General features: G+C 39.6%; 1 protein-coding gene across 1 annotated transcript in view; it reads right to left on the bottom strand.

Annotated features, from left to right (window-relative positions):
• Nucleotides 1-5,710: 5,710 nt before the first annotated feature.
• Nucleotides 5,711-19,388, bottom strand: part of LOC126374614 (atrial natriuretic peptide receptor 1) — a 107,313-nt gene continuing 93,635 nt past the window's right edge. Inside the window, exons 14-22 of the mRNA XM_050021304.1 lie at nucleotides 18,527-18,703; nucleotides 17,780-17,936; nucleotides 15,906-16,064; nucleotides 10,223-10,409; nucleotides 9,698-9,844; nucleotides 8,780-8,972; nucleotides 8,051-8,203; nucleotides 6,893-7,013; nucleotides 5,711-6,662 (exon numbers count right to left, since the gene is read on the bottom strand). Of these exons, the coding sequence (XP_049877261.1) occupies nucleotides 6,394-6,662; nucleotides 6,893-7,013; nucleotides 8,051-8,203; nucleotides 8,780-8,972; nucleotides 9,698-9,844; nucleotides 10,223-10,409; nucleotides 15,906-16,064; nucleotides 17,780-17,936; nucleotides 18,527-18,703 (1,563 nt within the window). The 3' untranslated portion in view covers nucleotides 5,711-6,393. The remainder of the gene's footprint in view (nucleotides 6,663-6,892; nucleotides 7,014-8,050; nucleotides 8,204-8,779; nucleotides 8,973-9,697; nucleotides 9,845-10,222; nucleotides 10,410-15,905; nucleotides 16,065-17,779; nucleotides 17,937-18,526; nucleotides 18,704-19,388) is intronic.

Raw genomic sequence — 19,388 nt, 5'->3', positions numbered from 1 at the left:
AAAAAAACGTTTTAATTTTTTTTTCTAGTACAATCCTGCAATATACACAGTCTTTATTCCTAATTTAAACATGTTTTATGCCCTGCAATGATTAATCACTTGCAAACAAAACAGCGTTTAGGTTTCACCCTCTTGTGTGCCAAATTTTGACGTAAAATGTTTACGTTTATAGTTCCTTAATCACCCTGTTTACGTCAAGGGAATACGTTACGTCTATCGTAATAGGACACTACGAATTTGCCAACAAAAGAGGAGCATTGCCTGTTTAAGTTTGTTATTTGATCGTTGCTAGGCAACCGATATGTTTGGCCGGGGTTAGACCATGTGTGTTTTGAGAAGGGGAAAGTACGAATTTACTATCGAATCGTATCGAGTTCGGGTAGAAATGTATATTAGTGCCTTTACTTTATTAGTGGCCCTGTTCAAATTCCTAATTAACTTATAATATTTATTAATTAAAAAAATATTTACTTATAATATTACCTACAGGGTGTTAGTGACATCGTAACGAAACTTTGAGGGATGATTCAAACCATGATTCTCAGTTGATATCAAGTGGAATTTTCCGTCGCAAAAGTATGGAACTGGAAAAAGAAAATTTCAAGAATTCTCCGACAGGAAATTTCACTTGATATCAACTCAGAATCATGGTCTGAACCATCCCCCTCAGTATTTGTTACGGTGTCACTAACACCCATACCTACTTGTATGGGGTGTAAGTGACATCGTAACGAATAATAAGGGAGCTGATTCAGCTCATTATTCTGAGTTAATATCAAATGCGTTTTTTTATCTGTATACTTATTACAAGACCCGAAACACGGGCGGCCATGATTGAGCTTCATATGGCGTCACATATCACAAAAAATACGATCTGTCAAGTTTCAAGTTATACTATTTGACAGTTTCTTTGTTTATTGAAGGACAAAAGTCACGTGACCAACTGTTTTCGCGCGAAATTTGAAATTAATGAAAAAAAAATGTGTTTTTTTTTCTATTATAAAAAGCTTTTTCGAGAAAATAAGATATTTTAAGAGGTATAAAATAAGTGTTTGTATTTTTTTAAATACTTATCCGAAAACTGACAAGTAACAAATTCGCGTTTGGCGCGTCCTTGCGGGGTGGGCGCCTCTTACTTCAGTAGGCCGGAATGAGAAGGTGGCTAAGTTCGGATAAGAAGCCAGACCAACGGGGTATAAAGTAGAACCCTCAACGGTTGCAGAGGCAGATATAGGAGCCATCGGTACGGCAATGCAGGACGAAGGAGAAAGTCACAGGGACTGTAACCTGGACCTGCCAGAGGGCAGCAGTAACTGTCAGTACTATTCAGAGACGGAGGACAGGAGTCCTAGTACGACTTTGAAATAGACTACTCTGGGCGCCATCCTAGTCGCGTCAGATAGAGTACTGCGGGGCGGAAGGCAAGAGGGAAACCACTGCCCTAATTTTCCCTACACTAACAAGAGCGCGGCTCTTAAATTAGTGATGACGATTATATATTATTTTTTTTATTAGCGAGAGACCTCTTCCAATGAGATATAAATATACTTACTTAAAAGTTTCTTCGGTATTACAAAGGCTATAAATAACACATTACGTAATCCGATAATGGAAAAACCAAATGAAAATGTACTTACCACGTTCTGAAATCCTATGGGGATACAGATCGAATCTAATTGAAGAATTCTGGGAAAAAAACTGTTCCATTACTTATAATCCTGCCGGTAGGTACTTACTATCAAACCAAATAAGAACATAACTTGTTAAAGGTCAATGTAACATTTTTGAATTTACGTCATGTCGCAAGGTGTTATGGCTGAGGAGAAGAAATGACAAGAAATTGCAACAGCAACACATCTTTTAAATCAATGAGGGTATATATTACAAGTTATTTAATAACTAGATGAACACATTCAAATAAAAGGATCCATTTGAGTTCAGTATTGAACATTCTTGTGAAGAAATTGTGAAATAAAATAATACAATAACAAAACAAACAAAAATAGCCTATTACGTCCCACTGCTGGGCACAGGCCTCCCCTCAATCAACCGGAGAGGGTATGGAGGTATTTTTACGCCTAATAGCCGGGACCAACGGCTTAACGTGCCCTCCGAAGCACGGAATCAATTTACTTTTTCGGACAATCAGGTGATTCAAGCCTGAAAAGTCCTTACCAAACAAAGGACAGTCTCACAAAGTGATTTCGACAATGTCCCCATCGGGAATCGAACCCGGACCTCCAGATCGTGAGCCTTACGCAAAAAATAAAATAATACTTGTTAAATATACCTTTAGAAATCAGAATCATTTATTAAAGGATAACTTGTTGAAGGTCAATCTAACATTTTTGAATCTACGTCATTTCGCTAGGTGTAACAGCATTTACTCACACTTATACAAGGTTCATAGTTCAGGCATTTGTCTTTTAACTTCTGTGTCATCAACCAGCAGCTCAGCTCGCCCCCTTTATCGCAGTAGCCTATTATGGTATACTTAGAATATAAATTTATACAAAGGTAATAACGGATTGAACATAGCGGATTGGTGGTTATTAACGACTGCTAATGCAGCCGGGACCAACGGCTTAACGTGCTTTCCGAAGCACGGAGGAGCTCGAGATAAAAACTTTTTTTTTGTGGTCACCTATCCTATTACCGGCCTTTGCGAAAGTTGCTTAACTTCAATAATCGCAGACAGAGCGCGTTTATCGTTGCGCCACCGAGCTCCTCATAAAGGTCCGAAGTGCATTAAATAAAAATAAAATCGTTTATTCTATCATTGTAGAAATCTTATTGAATTTGATATATTTATTTAAGAAAACAAGAACTTATTTAGTAACGTTACGACCATCAAAACTGAAAAAACTCAAGCCAAAACTAAAAGCTATTAAAATGAAAAATAGTCTATTAAGCGCAAATAAAACTGCATTAAAACAAGTGAGTGCATTTCGGAACAATGCTTGATTTATAATGTTTGCTGAAAGCTTTTCAAGCCTTCACGAGACATTACGGTAAATGTGCTATTTAAGCAATTCACGAGTCGTTAAAGCCACAGCGTCCCTTGAGCATAATGGCAGTAACTTACTTGTTTGCCTTTCTCTTTTGTTTTAGTATTTCTCTTGCTAAAATAACAGTGCCTTCAGGAGGAAGTTTGAGTGATGAAAGAGTTGTACGCAGCGCAGTAGACATTGCAAACAGCTACTTCAATTTAAGGAGACTTACGGTTTTCTTGTCAAATGGTGTTGAAGGAAATCTTGTTGACGAATTCCTGAAGCAATATGAAGGAACGATTGTGGTACAGACGAAGAAAGATGGTCCTTATCCGGCCCATGTGGTCGTTATGATACAGACTTTTCATTCATTTATGGATATTCTGAGTATCCTAAAGCCAGATCTTCAAGGAAAATCTCTCCTGGGAAGCGGAGCCATGTTCCTGATTGTCCTTCAACATAACTCACAGAAAATAGAGTTTATCACCAAAATTCTTTGGAGCTACCGAGCTGTAAGAGCTGTAGTACTCACCAACAAAAACAACAAAACTGCTTTATATACTTATTATCCTTTTAAAAGCCATCGGGATTGCCAAAACACTGACCCAAAACTCATTGGATACTGGACGGAAACGTTAAAGAAAAGCAAGGAACTTTATACGGATAAAATGAAAAATATGAGGGGATGTCCTTTATATGTGTCAACTAACAAGCTGTATCACCCGTCCACAGAACAGTCGATACCGCTGCAAATAGTGAAGAAATCAATGCTAAGGTTGCTACAAGACATCATGAATTTCACACCAATAATTTCTACAAGGGACTACGTCAGCATCGATTCTAATAGAGCGAAAAACTGGTCAGATTCTCTGAATGACGTCATAAGTGGACTTGCGAACATTTCAACTTGCAGCATTCCTTTAGGGATTGATAGGCAAGGCCTTTTAGATTACTCTATGCCGTATTTCAGAGTGCGTCTGGCTTGGTTAGCTCCGCCCATAACAATAGGGCCAGTATGGTGGCGACTACTGTCTCCTTTAAACGGGTATCTTTGGTTAGTATTACTAGTTGTACTATTTTTCATAACATCTCTTCCATTTGCTTTGAAACTTAAACCTGTAAATAAATTCTGTGTTCGAAATTTTAAAAACATTGATAAGTTACAAAGCGTTGCGATCAGGATTTGGGGAGTTCTATTGGGGCAACCTATTAACGTAGCTCCGAGGCGGTTCAGAGATTTCTACATCCTGAGCCTATGGATTTGGTTCACTTTTGTAATCAGAAGTGCTTACCAAAGCGTTCTTATAGGGGCTTTGAAGACAGACTCTTTGATTGGTGCCTTCGTCGATTTAGAGGAGGCTATGGATGAAGGGTACGAAATCGGCGGTCGAGCTGGAATTTATGCTTTTTTTGAACGTGATCCACATATAAGCAATCGTTTCAAAATTATAACAGAAGAAAACTTCGAAGCGACATTCCACGACGTTGTGGAACGAAGACAGAAATTTGTGTTGGCGACATCTTTGGAGTACGCGTGGGCGTATTGTTTATCTCAAGGGAAGAAAGAGATAGAGTGCGGTCATATTCTGCCTGATTCAATAATGACAGTGCCTTTGGTAATATGGATGAAGATACATTCTCCGTTTAAGAGGATATTGCGAGTGTGGATCCCAAGATTGCTAGAAACTGGATTATTGGAACGTGATTTCATGGTGAAAGCAACTGGCCCTTTGATGAAGTCTTCAGATCCAACTCCTCTAACGTTTCACCAAGTCTTGAGTTGTATATTATGTCTATTTTTAGGCTATTCATTATCGGCAGTAGTGTTACTATTAGAGATTTTGAAGCATAAATTGAAGAAACTGCATTTGAAACGCCAATTAGTTTATCGAAATAGATATCCATTTCGAAATTGAATATCTATAGACTAGACAAACATGTTAAATGTGTATTTTAAAGCGGCCTGGAATTCTCTATTTATTAGGTAACTTGTGTGATTAGATATTGAACGTATCGTAATGTACGATTAGGCGTTTTATGTAAGTATGTAATCTCGAAATCTTAGAAATAGAAATACTCTTTATTTGCTTTCTTTTCGTCTCCAAACACTTACTTAAATATTAGATCTAGTTATCTAAACGTTCAATGAGAGCCGTAGTAGCCCAGTGGTAGAACGCCTCTCACTTTGAGGTCGCAGGTTCAAATCCAACACAGGTCTAAACCAATTATTTTTTTAATTTGTTTTCGAATTCATGTTTGTATCATAAATGAAAACATCGTGAGGCAACCTACATTCCCGAGAAATGCATTTTCGGAGGTATGTGATCTAACCTGTATTGGGCTGGTTTTCCCTTCGCGGGTTGGAAGGGCAGACAAGCTGTCGCTTTTGTAAAAAACTGGACCTGTCTTCAGGTTAGGTAAGCGGACCCTGTGAAAAACGGGATAATGCTAGGAAGACGATGATATTCTCAACGTTCAATATGTAGGTTGTTTAATCGAGTAAGTACATTGAATATTAAAAGTAAAGGTACAAAAAAGATTTGTTCACAGTTAGAAAACTTTATTTCTTTTAATCTTACGTGTAAAATGTGTTCAATTTTGCTAGAAAGAGTGTTATGTAAAATAATTGACGAAACATAAATGAAAGCTTCTACTTTACATCTATTTATTTAATTTAACGTTATATAATAATATATATTTTCTCGTACTTTATGATAAAACTCTACATTTCTTCTAACATCTAAATGCATACTTACAATCTTCAAATGGTCAACATTCATATAAAAATATACATTATTTTGACAACAATATAAAATTGTAGAAATAGGAACAGTATTACTGAAGATAGTTATAAATATAGTAAAACATTTACATATTTTCTTTACATTTTCTCACCATCACTAGTTTAAAAGCCACACTCTTGTCGGTGTAGCATTCTCCATACTTTTTAGGGAAAAATAGGGCAGTGGTGTCCCTCTTGCCTTCCGCCCCGCAGTACTCTGTCTGACGCGACTAGGATGGCGCCCAGAGTAGTCTATTTCAAAACCGTACTAGGACCCCTGTCCTTCGCGTCTGAATAGTACTAATAGTTACTGCTGCCCTCTCTTAGGTTACATTTTCTAAGTATCATAATTTCGTTTCGACTTGGTCTAATTTGGCACGACATCAAATGGAATTACCTAATTGAAATAATTACATACTAAGTACTTGTTATTAATTATTTTACACAAAATATGAAACATATTCCACTTTATCTTAGAACCGGATAACACTTTAGGTCACCTTTGTATCACCATATAACCTCAAGAATGAAACGAGCACAAACAATCACTTTCCCTGTTTTCGGAGGTCACTAATCAGTGGTCTCCTCTATCCTCACTTCAGTGTCACTGTTCTCTTCGGATCAAGCAGCCAGGGTGGGTGGTTCTACGACAAGGTACGGGGTATGTAGGATAGCTGGTTGCGGCAATGCTGGGAAGAGTATCGGGTATTGCGGCGGCGGTTGGGACCCTTGAGACATGAGCCTGGCTTCCGGCTCAGAGCACTCCAGGAGCCAGTGGGTGAGCATCCGGCCTCGGCCCTTGAGCTCCACCTCGCCTCGACGCTCAACCACAAACGTGCCCCATTGGTCGAGGAGCGCGCGTGTGCTCTCGCTCAGGTGGATGCGTAGAGCTGAGAAGAAATTGCACGGTCAGATTTAAACCCTTATTCTAAAATGTTTACTCAAACCTTCCTTGACTCGAACCTCAGTTGAGGCGACCTTAAGGAAGACATTAAAAGAAACGATTGATGAATGTGGAGGAAGCAAGAGAAGTGTGTCAGGATCGAAGCAAATGAAATTCCATAGTCTCTGCTTACCCCGATGGGAAATAGGCATGAGTTTATGCATGTATGTATCTTACGTTGGCCAGTAGACTCCATTCTGCTGGCTGTGTTGACAGTGTCTCCAAAGAGGCAGTAGTGTGGCATCTTGACCCCCACTACTCCGGCGCAGACGGGCCCTGAGTGAACTCCAACGCGGACCTGGGGTTTAAAAAGTCCACATTAAGTAATTCATCTAAAAGCAATATTGTTATTTGTAACCCTGACACCAGGGTTGATGAGGTTGGTAATTCGCCTCACAACCCACACGATAGAAGAAGATTGTTATTTGTCACTTCGCACTTACTTTTATATGCGCAAATGCCTAATAGCAATATTGCTTTTTAGATGAATTACTTCAATGTACGCTTTAATCCTCTGGTCAAAAATCAAACTAAAGTAAGAAGCAATAAAAATTACAGTGTCGAAACACGCCCAAGAAACGGTTTCCTCACGGTAGAAAGTACCTAACTTACATACTAACTTACTTTTACACACTTACTTACTTACTTTTTTTCTTACTTACTTTTTGTAATTATTTCTTTTTATTTTGGTGCAATAAAGTGTATTTGTATTGTATTGTATTGTTTACTTATTTTGTTTTTTTTTTTTCTGGTTTCTGTCATTTCGCTTTTGTCAGCAAATAAAATTATTAACTTAATTGAATGAAAGGTGACTCACTTGTCAGCATCATTCAACACTTCCTTAACTTTTTCTTTATGTTAATAGAAAATGAATGCCAACAAAATCATCACAACAAATAAACTTTCAGAGAGTTTGACATAACATATTATAACATCCCAATAGGTGTAGTCAGGGGTACATCCATCGCAAGATGAAGTACCCGCACCTCAACGAGCTTTCTGGTAGACCAACGTAATAGGAGCCAACTCTGTTAGTCAAAACTGTACTTAAGATAAATAGAGATTGCGTTTGAGCAGGCTGTAAATACTTTTTAAAGAGTAAAATTCAAAAATATGTATTTTTCTTAATTGGCTTACAAGTTAGCGCTTTTTGAACGTCAAAAACTAAATTACATATTATGTAACTAGCTGTAAAACTACTACCACATCGGAATCTGTAACGCTGAGGGAAAGGCGTGGCCAGAAAACCTCCCAGCACAGGGCCCTAGTCCTACTGTTTCATCCAAAGTATACAGTTCCTTTTAAAGTTATGTTCAAGTTTAACTAGGAACCTACCTCCAGTCGATGAGCTGGTCGATGCCTGACGACGAACCCGCGGACAGCTTCAACCACTGCCAACGCCATCAGACATATCTCCCGAGCGTGCATGTCACCGTTCCTCTCTGGTAGTCCAGACACCACCATATACGCATCTCCTATTGTTTCCACCTGTGCATATACAAACCAATCAACATTATTATAACACCTGTATTTTTTATACACCTATTTTGGCCTAGGCGTATATAGAAAGGTCAGTTCAAGAGTAAGTACTTTAAACTGGCGAGCATGCATGAAGTCTTCGATGAGAGTTGGTAACAAAAAATGCTTAGATAGGTTTGTTTTTTTTTTAAATAATTTGTCGTTTAAAAAAAAAAAAAATTATTTATTTCAGACAACGTCCATATTACACTATATAAATTTAATACAAATTTTACAATTTAATATTTTGTGTTAGCCAGCACATATGCACCATACAACAATGGCGTATGTACTCAAGATGCTGTTGGAGCTGACCCGGACCCTGCGTACCAGGGATGCACAACTTTTGCGCATGATGGTGTAGAAAACATCCATCCGCGCGTCCGCCAACATCACTGATGTGCTACAGAAACGGGACAGCCCCACCAGTACGGGGCGCTGTACTGTTTTTGCGTATAACACAACCACAGGTTGCTCGTATAGAAATTAGTGCAATAAGCTCTAAACAGAGTCAGTTTTACTGGAAACTGGTTTGAGTGTCCTTACCTTGTAAACATCGTAGAATCCGATAATCCTGTCGAAGGTGCTGTACAAGTCGTTGAGGAGGTCAACGACCTGTATCGGCGTGGACGCAGCGCAGAGTTCAGTGAACCCTACGATATCGCTGAAGTATACGGTCACGCATTCAAAGCTTTCTGGTTGGACCATCTCCCCTGCCATCAGCTGTTGGGCTACCGGCCTGAAACATGAGCACATTTGATACTTGCTGCACACATAATTAGGAAAACGGGATACATGTAAGCAGAAAAACCCGCGCTCCAGTCCGCTTGCTTCTGGCAACAAATACCTTCAATTGAATAATCATTTCCAAAATTGAATACATGAACAATTTGCGCTCGGCATTTTACAAAATGACGAGCGTTTTTACAAGAGCTTATATTACAATGACGCACTGCTACGAATTATACAAATTGTCGACAACTATTTATAACTAAGTAGTGCACTTCTGTCTAATAGTACTTTTGTCGGATGCATCTGGAGCAATTGCCACGAGTCGTTACCCACTGGACACCCCAAGGCGGGCATAGAAGGCGAGGAAGACCGCGTATAGTGTGACGACCTTAATGCTTAATGCGGAGGGATTAGCCTGTGATCGCGCCGATAGGAGTCGAGAGGAGTGGAAAAGTCAAGGGGAGGCCTTTGCCCTGCAGTAGGATCGAATATAATATAATAAGTAGTATACTTAAATAACTGAAATGTAAGTTAGAATGGAAGTATTGCATTGCCCTTGCTGGGTCTACGTGTACTAAATATATTTTTTAGAACCTTTAAGAAGTTTTGTACCCCCACTAGAGCAATAAATCAATTGAATTTGTACAGGAAAAATATATATAAGGTTTTTGATTGATTTCCTCGAAATCTTATAAATTCTTTTGAAACGTCAGAACTTCAAAGAATCCTTACCTTGGAAGAACCTGGTAAAGCAACTCCTCAGACCTTCGCTTCTCCATCGATAGCTGCTCTGTCTTCTCCTCAACCAGCGTCTCCAAGTTGTTGGCGTACTGTTCCATTCGGCGAAGCAGGTCGTCCATCAGATTATCACAATATCCCCTAAAAAATGTGGAAGGAAGTAAGTAGTGGTCAGATTCCCTAAACTAAAATTGATGTTCATACATTCAAACGTTATTCAGTTTAGATTCAGTCAATGGGTAAGTATTTTTGAATGATAGGCTGTCTATAGACTCATATAAATTACTTATATACTTCCTAATATTTTTCAATACTTACAAAAGTAGGAACCTCTTAAATTCTCCATCAGTTTAAAAACCGCGTTTCGGTAACGCCTTCGCGCATCGCCACCAAAGGAGAGAAGAGAGGAGACGCGCGGATATAATTATGGAGGATTCGACCTCCGACGCTGATTGGTCTATTCGGCACGCTTCCACTTGTCGCTGCTCGTCGCTTAGATGATCACCCAATCGAACTTACTTGATATAGTTAGCGTTGATGAAGTCAAACGTGGGCCTGTCGTCAGGACCCTCAGCCCAGCAGCGGGATGCCAGCTCGAGTAGCTCCGCCGCAGCCCCTGGGCCCCCCGCACCTGCGGCTACGTCTGTCAGGCACACCACTGGTCTGAACGGCGGCGACTCGCGCGCACACACCCTCGAAACTATCACTGTTGGACAAATTTAAGCTGTTATTAGACTCATAATCTACCCGATGCGTCAAAGTCACGGGCTTGGCGATTGGGATCATGTAGTCTTACAGCAAATTGGTGGGTGTAACCATGGTAACCACGACCTCGAGTCTAATATCGACGATTTTCCCGATCTCTATGCGCGAGCTTGTGACCTTGACGTGGCTGGATGAATTGGGTAGTCTACTAACCGCTATAGCATACCCCGGACACTTTTTTTTACCTTTGATGGGTTTGCTCTTGGCCCTTGGCCGGACACACTAACAGACACACTTGACTTCATACTAATAACCTCGTTTTACACAGACACTACACATTGACATTATCGTACACGCGCACCTGTGTGTGTGACGTCTGACACCATACGATTCAAGTCTAAACTACGTTCGAGAGGGGCGAGGGGGGGGGGGTGAGGTAAAACTAGCTCAGACGCTGGTGGGGAGCGGAGAGTTGCCGTTCTATACGTAGTATATTATTCTATGCAAGATCACTTAGGTGACAAACTGAGGGCCGTACCGGTCGGTCAAAAATAGACCTTGTCCAATAGAACACAATTATTGTTTTATTTCAAAGTTCACACGACACGAGGAGGAGAGAAATACGAGTCTTGGCACCAAGCTTTGCAGAAAGATAGCAAAGTAGTCTATAGTTTTATCAGGTTGATATCGATTTTACTATGACTAATTGTAGTTTTAAGTACTTAGTATTCCTAAAGGTATTTGGCAATCGAGAATTCAGAGAAACAAACAAACTGGTCAAAGGAAACTTTTTTTGAGGTGACTTATTGTAGATTTGCCGCAAATGGCATTAACTACTTGGCCGGACAAATGTGGAGCGCTGAAGGCTCTCACCCGGTACAACGTTTAAGAAAACAGGCCTGAGGGTACCCAGTTGGGCGCGAACCTCAGCTCAGGGCGTCGTCTGAGAGGAAAATATTTGAAAGAATTAATCGACCCTAGTGGGTCGATAGTGGGAGAAAATCAAAGGAAACGACAAACAACACAGATTGTGGAAAACATACTTAAAATGTATTAAGGAAGAGTCTCATATCAAAAAGCAAACCCTGTTGCATCGAGGTGACCAAACCCGTTTTAAAGCAAAGAGTTTTAATATAACATGTTAAATAAACGTCGTTGTCAGTGACATAATATATAATATATCCTAATACTTGGCAGCGCAGAGCAACGCGAAATATAATTTAATTTTCCTCCCCTCTTACTGAAAATATTTACGGAATATATTAAGTTCATCCTACTTCCTCCGACTTGGGTTTAATTACATTGCAATTTTGTGCTGAATCTTATATTTCGAATTCCAGTCACGGCGTAAATGCTGTCAAAGTTAAACGCACATTGCAACCAACAGCCGACGACACAGATTTTAAAAAATAACCTTTGTGGTCGGCATATAACGAACTGTAAATATTATTTATTTATTTGGCACACCAACAGTTACTACAAGTTATTCATCATCATCATCATCATCTCAAGCCTTTACATCTTTATCAGATGATTCAAACAGCGTTTCTGTGGCAGCTTTTAAAATGGCTGTAAAGTCCGATGCGAGAGCGACAGTAGCGGCCGCACGACTGGCATTGTAGTTGAGGGTTATTAGCAAGTTATTCATGCATCACATAATTTAACTCATTTAGTCTAATGAGGAATTTTCCAATCGGCGTTCCCCAAACACACGATAGATGGCGTTGATCACTTTTAATGTGACTTCTCATTGCTGTGATACATAATTATTCAAAAATGTAATGTAATGTAATTGTGTATTTAATGTCTGTATTATTTGTCTTTTTGTCTTTGTTTTTTCTTTCTATTTTTTTTTATTTCTGTAATGTAAGTTTGTAAATGTGGCGTCCAATATGGAAATAAATATTTTCTTTCTTTCTTTCTTTCTTTAATGGCAGAAACATTTATAAAACTAATTGTTGCTTGATATTTGGATCACATTATGTATAGAATGATGTGGCTACCTATATTGCTTCTCTTTATTTTGATCAGAATAATAATGGGTGGTAGTTGTAATTGTACCTTGGCGTAATAAAAAGGGTCATCATTTATACCCACAAACAAAGACAAAAGTTGCATAAGTATGTCTGTTATCCATGAAAAAAATTACAACGCCATCTTTCGTGTTTTTTGGGAACGCTGATTAGAAAGTCCTTCATTGGCCCCGATTCCTGCAGACATCTCTTAATTTTACTTTAAGTTATACCTGTCATTTTCTTATCCGCCGAAAAGGAAAGGGACGGATGATTGACAGCTCTTAATTTTAGGAAGAATGAGTAAATAAATGAATAACCCGGGCGAATTTTTAGACGGTTGTTTTAGATTTGTGCTTAAAATTGACGTGTGTTCCATAAATTTTATGCTTGTCGATTACCCGTCCCTTTCCTTTTCGGCGGATAAGAAAATGACAGATATAACCTAAAATAAAATTAGATGGTATTTACAGGAATTAGCACCATTGCGTAACTAATTATAGGAGAGCACCGCATGCAAAAAGAGAAAGAAAAAACATTCAAATAAAGAAGAGTTTACAAAAATGCCAAACCAGAAATCAAAAGCCAGTCTAAAATGATGATCAAACATCTAATTATGGTAAGAAAGTACCCATTTTCCCAAATCAAATGCACAACACGACTAGAGGTCAACTCAAGAAAATTCGAAATTTTGGTTTTAAAACCTGGCAGTGAATCTCATGCATAGTTGTATAGGTTGGATATTAATGAAGCAAAACTCAAAATCGATCTTTTTCAGACAACAGAATTAGTTGCATTGCTCATAAAGACAGGTTATTTTTTAATTTTATTTTTTACATGAGACTAAATGAATAATTAGGTAACAATATTTAAAAAAGCAGACCATGCATTTATTTTTTATTACATTTTTTTAACAGCTTCCGTGGTCTAGTGATTAGAGCGTAAGGCTCACGATGTGGAGGTCCGGGTTCGATTCCCGATGGGGATATCGTCGAAATCACTTTGTGAGACTGTGATTTGTTTGGTAAGGACTTTTCAGGCTTGAATCACCTGATTGTCCGAAAAAGTAAGATGATTCCGTGCTTCGGAGGGCACGTTAAGCCGTTGGCCTTGGCTATTAGCCGTAAAAACACCTCCACCAATGCAGTGGAGCAGCGTGGTGGAGTATGCTCCATACCCCCTCCGGTTGATTGAGGGGAGGCCTGTGCCCAGCAGTGGGACGTATATAGGCAGTTTATACGTATTTTTTTATTATCCACTATGTGTAAATATGTAAAGGCTTTGCACGCCTATTTTTAAATGGGGTTCTCGTCCGTAATTCGTGTTTGAAATTCCGTGCTCGCTTCACTTCTCTGAACGCGATTTCCCTTTACCAGCACTTAATAAATCCGGGGTTTTACCCCTTTTCTCTAGAATTTACCATCTCTTAAGTAATCATATTCATTTTAAGGGCCTTCGTGGTCCAGTGGTTGAGCGTTGTGCTCACAATCCGGAGGTCCCGGGTTCGAATCCCGGTGGGGACAAATCACAAAAATTACTTTGTGATCCCTAGTTTGGTTAGGACATTAAAATCAAATCAAATCAAATATACTTTACATTACAGGCTGATCACCTAATCGTCCAAAAAGTAAAAATATCCGTACTTCGGAAGGCACGTTAAGCCGTTGGTCCCGGTTATTACTTACTGATGTAAGTAGGTAGTCGTTACATGAGTTATGTCAGGGGCATATGGCGGCTCTGTAATAACCCAGACACCAAGGTTGATGAGGTTGGTAATTCATCTCACAATCCACACGATAGAAAAGTATTCATATGCGGCATAAGCTTGCGGCACGATGGGTGGTGATGGAGTCCCGACGGGCCGGCAGGAGAGTAGGATGAGTAGTAATAGCGAAGGAAACAGCAAACACCAACAGAAATACACAGTTAATAATTAGCACTTCACAAACAAGAACTCAACGAAATTATAACGATGCTATATAAAATACAATGAAGAATTTATGATCACAATTAAAATTAGTGGGCACGGCCAGAGCTAAGCAGTATATGTGTCGCTGTTATTAAGGTCGGGGATGCAATGCGTCAGCGTCGAATAAAATGAATTAGTATGGAATGGAATGAGAATTTTGAAATTTGAAATGATTGATGGTAAGAAGGAAAGGCCAGTATGTGCAGAGTTTGTCTCTAGCCATAGAGGCAGCCAATCAGCTCGCGACACCAAACACTTCAGGGCCCCGATACCGACCTCGCCGGCGTGGTCGACGATTTCCCTCATTCAGCGCTTATTGCTATCGACCCACTAGGGTCGATTAATTCTTTCAAATATTTTTCCTCTCAGATGACGCCCTGAGCCGAGGTTCGCGCCCAACTGGGCACCCTCAGGCTTGTTGTCTTAAACGTTGTACCGGGTGAGAGCCTTCAGCGCTCCCCATTTGTCCGGCCAAGTAGTTAATGCCATCTGCGGCAAATCTACAATAAGTCACGTCAAAAAAAAAGCAGAGTTTGTCTGCTACAAGCTCACGACTATATCCCAATTGGGATAGTCAGCGGTACACCCATCGCAAGATGAACTAATTTCCACTTTGATAACTACAGAATTATGGTCTGAATCATCAAAATTTTCGTTACAATGTCACTAACACCCTGTATAGCTCCTTATATAATGTAACTTTTTCTTTATTAAAATTCATAAATAAGTTAAATACAATCTGTCACATAATCAAAAAACATACGTAACTTCGTCACGTTCAACTACGCGTTTAAGTGTTCTGATTCTGACCTGGTCCAAACGAACCCATTACACTAGCGGCATTGCCCCATTGCACAGCCACTGACAGGCGTTGGACCAGGTAAGACGCAGACCTAGGGTCACCCCCTCTGACTTTGAGTCTCCGGCCGATCTCCCTGATCAATTCCCTCGCCTCGCTACCCCAAGGACCTGCAGTCTCAAAAGCCACGGGCACAAACATGCAAACATGCTCCTTATATTATATTTTATTAAACAAAATATTTCAAAGATAATCTCCTTCGAAGCATCTTATTAAGTTTATTGAGGTTTATATCAGGAGCAAGGTTTCTTGCTGGCTGTTTTATTTATTTAAATTGCTATGTATGACAGTGGCATGGTCTATTTTCACTAACTATTTTTCCATTGACATAACATAACATAACAAATACTTTATTGCACAAAGAGAAATAGAATGAGTACAATAGGCGGCCTTATTGCTAGGTAGCAATCTCTTCCAGGCAGCCTTTAATTATAGGAGATATTGAATATTGATGACTAACGTGTATACTAATTTTCTCTTCTATATTATAACTATTGTATTTGTGATGTGGTGATTTATTATTTATCTGCAACCTCAACGTTAAACCCCGTGCGCTGGTCTGCCCTAACCCTGACAAAGTTGATATATGTTTTACCTTAATTAAAACACATAATAACGGGTTCTTACCGCGTTTAAAATGGGGATATGATGTTTTACCTTCATTGGACAGTGTCCCGCAGTAGTGATGGAAGGGTCCAGCTCTGAGTATGATTTCCTCCAGGATGATACCGAAGCTGTAGACGTCTCCCTTCAGAGAGGCAGCCGCGCCAGGGTACATACTGCCTGTCACCAGCTCTGGAGCTGTCCACAGCAACTCTACAACATATCCACTACATATATACATATATACTTGTGAAAAATAGTTCGTTTTGTAAAGTTAGACAGGGAGTCAAATCCGTGACCTCGGGTTTGGTGGTTGGGGTGAAGGCGTCTGCCATCTAGCCATTATCAAGTGTCGGATTTTACCTGTCACAACTTTAAATATTTGATTATTACTTATTATAAATCAACATTTCATAAACTACTTCTTAAAGAACAATGGCGAGCGCCCATACAAGTTTTTATTTTTTAAGTAAGTCCAAATTACAGCGTCTGTTCTTCAAAAATATCTAAAATGAGTCTATATATGTTCTTAAACATATTAGTCTTAAAATAAACGCACGGGAAACCCTAGGACTGAAATTATTATTAGTTTTGTTTTGAGTTTATGTTAACAAGCCAACATTTTGTAAATAAATAAAGTGAAAATATTTTAATCAAACGTGGTTCTAATTAAATATAAGTTTCATACCCGGGTTTTACTATTTATTACGATATATTGAAAAATTGGCCAAAATTATTTCGTGAAAATTAGTAAATGTCGCATTTCTAGACAATAACTTTTTTTTAAATATTTTCTCGCCAATGTTATTTTGTACTTTTGTCCGGCCAAGTAGTTAATGCCATTTGCGGAAACTCTACAATAAGCCACGTCAAAAATAGAAAACATAAATTGCCGTTCAAATCCTCTTTTAACGAGCCAATAGCTGGCCATGTTACAAAATCGATATTTATGGGTTTTTTCGACACTTTCTCGTGGTTTTTCCATGTTGAGACCTTTATATTTGATCAGTCAATTATGGCGTTTCGAAGTAAGGTCAGACAGGGAGTCGCTTCTGTAAAAAACTGGATCTGTCCGATCTTTAAGTTAGGTAAGCGGACTCCGTGAAAAACGGGATAATGTTAGGGTGATAATGATGATGGATGTGCTTTGTTACCAACACCTCGTAATAGACACGCTAGTTTCAATCCAGATAAAAATATTTTTATTTTATTTTTATTATCATCATCAGCCCATGAACGTCCCCACTGCTGGGGCACGGGCCTTCCCTATGGATGGATAGGGAGATCGGGCCTTAAACCATCACGCGGGCCCAGTACGGATTGATGGTTATTAACGACTGCTAATGCAGCCGGGACCAACGGCTTAACGTGCCTTCCGAAGCACGGAGGAGCTCGAGATGAAAACTTTTTTTTTGTGGTCACCCATCCAATGACCGGCCTTTGCGAAAGTTGTTTTACTTCAACAATCGCAGACCGAGCGCGTTAACCGCTGCGCCACCGAGCTCCTCTCTATTTTTATTATATGCACTAAATTACCTAGAATGAAAATAATTGAAAGAAATTGAAGGTTTGTTCTTCTTCTATCGTGTGGGTTGTGTGGTGAATTACCAACCTCATCAAACCTGGTGTCAGGGTTACTTTTGAGCCGCCCAAGGCCCCTGACATGGCTCATGTAACGACTACTTACTGACATCGATAAGTAGTACCCGGCACCAACTTCTTAACGTGCCTTCCGAAGCACGGATCCTCTTACTTTCGGACAATCAAGGGATCAGCCGGTAATGTACTAAACAAACTAGGGATCACAAAGTAATTTTTGTGATATTTCCCCACCGGGATTCGAATCCGGGACCTCTGGATCGTGAGCCTAACGCTCAACCACTCGACCACGGAGGCCGTTATAAGGAGACGATATTAGTAGTACTTACTGTAATAATAAGTGTCATCTTTGATCAAGTCAGTAGGAGTGAAGAGCGTGTTGAGTCCGTAATCGGATATCTTGAGCACGAAGCGACCATCGATGAGGCAGTTCGAAGACCGCAGCTTGCCATGAGCTCCTAAACCACCGTGCAGATAACACATGCCCTGACAACGAAACATAAAACATCCTGTATCGTCGAAAAATCGAACACAATAAGTACCCAATTCTCAAAGTTAGACTTTAATGAAAAGTTTGGTTCATATCGGAATTTAATTCAGGTTTAAGGTTTGGTAAGAACCTCTTATTTCAATTACCCTACATAAACCCTACATTACCCTACTACCCTACTTACTCCCGTGTGTAGACACGGGAGTAAGTACAGTTTAAGAATTTCCAATTGTTTCGATTTTGACATACTTACTTCATTAGCTTTCGCCACACTCATCAATCGTTTCACACGACCGTTCTGTACGTACAACATTTGATTATAACTTAACAGCATCACGCCTGTATCCCCGAAGGGGTAGGTAGAGGTATATTATATAGTATATGATATGTGGTATAGGTACACACTCACTCCTCGCCAGCCATATTTAAGTCTCATAATAACCGGTCGCAACCGGCGCCGGTTCAGAGAAATCCTAAAAAACCTTTTTTAAGGAATTTGGTCAAAACGTGATGCAGAATTTCTGCTTAGTTTCGTAAAGTTTTCAGTCGAATTAGCTTTATGATTGATGTGTTAAACTCTCTTCACCTGCACAATATCGTGGACGAGCGAGGTCCTGAAGTTCCAATCCAGCTGCAGCTCTTCATTGGCAAGGACATCTTTCAATGAGCCTTTGGGACAGTACTCTGTCAGCACGAACACCAGCGGGCAGTCGACACACGCGCCGATGAACCGCGCTGTGTTCTCGTGCGACACGTTACGGGCCTAGTGGGGAAAAACATAATTAAAAGGGTGATTTTTGAGGGTTTTTTAAGGGTTTTTGAAAAGGTTATATACACTATTTCAGTGGCGTGTTTTTGCAAGTAAGTAAGTATTTCAAAAATATTGGCCAGAAATAAAGGCTTCACATACCATTCGATTCGATCGACATAAACATACATAGATAAACTCACGCCTATTTTCCACCGGGGTAAGCAGAGACTATGGAATTCCATTTGGTTCAATCCTGACATACTTTTCTTGCTTCCCCCACATTCATCAATCGTTTCATCAGGAGTTGAAGGATTTGGCGGAGAGAAGAGAGAAACGGCGATTACTCTACCGACAAGAGCGCAGCTCTTCTATAATAAGAGAGAGGGAGAGAGAGAGAGAGAGAGAGAGAGAAAAAACAACATTCTTTTCCCTGGATTCTGGATGAAATTTCGTGTCTATTGTGGGGTTTTCATAAGAAAACTGAAATCCGAATGTGATTTTTCAAAAAGGCGCTTAACTTTTCGAACGCCGGAGCGCAGATCTCAACCAGAGACAATGTAAAGTCTATAGTGTCTGGTATCTCGGCAGATGAGAGTTAAAGTGGTTTTCACTATATTTAAAACGTGTAAATCGAAACGCGTCACTAACATAGTGAAAGCCACGTAAGAGCCGTTTAGAAAAATCACTTGTAATTTTC

This window comes from Pectinophora gossypiella, chromosome 17, assembly GCF_024362695.1.
Source record: "Pectinophora gossypiella chromosome 17, ilPecGoss1.1, whole genome shotgun sequence".
NCBI classification, from domain to species: domain Eukaryota; kingdom Metazoa; phylum Arthropoda; class Insecta; order Lepidoptera; family Gelechiidae; genus Pectinophora; species Pectinophora gossypiella.
This window is presented reverse-complemented; position numbering and strand designations above follow the sequence as displayed.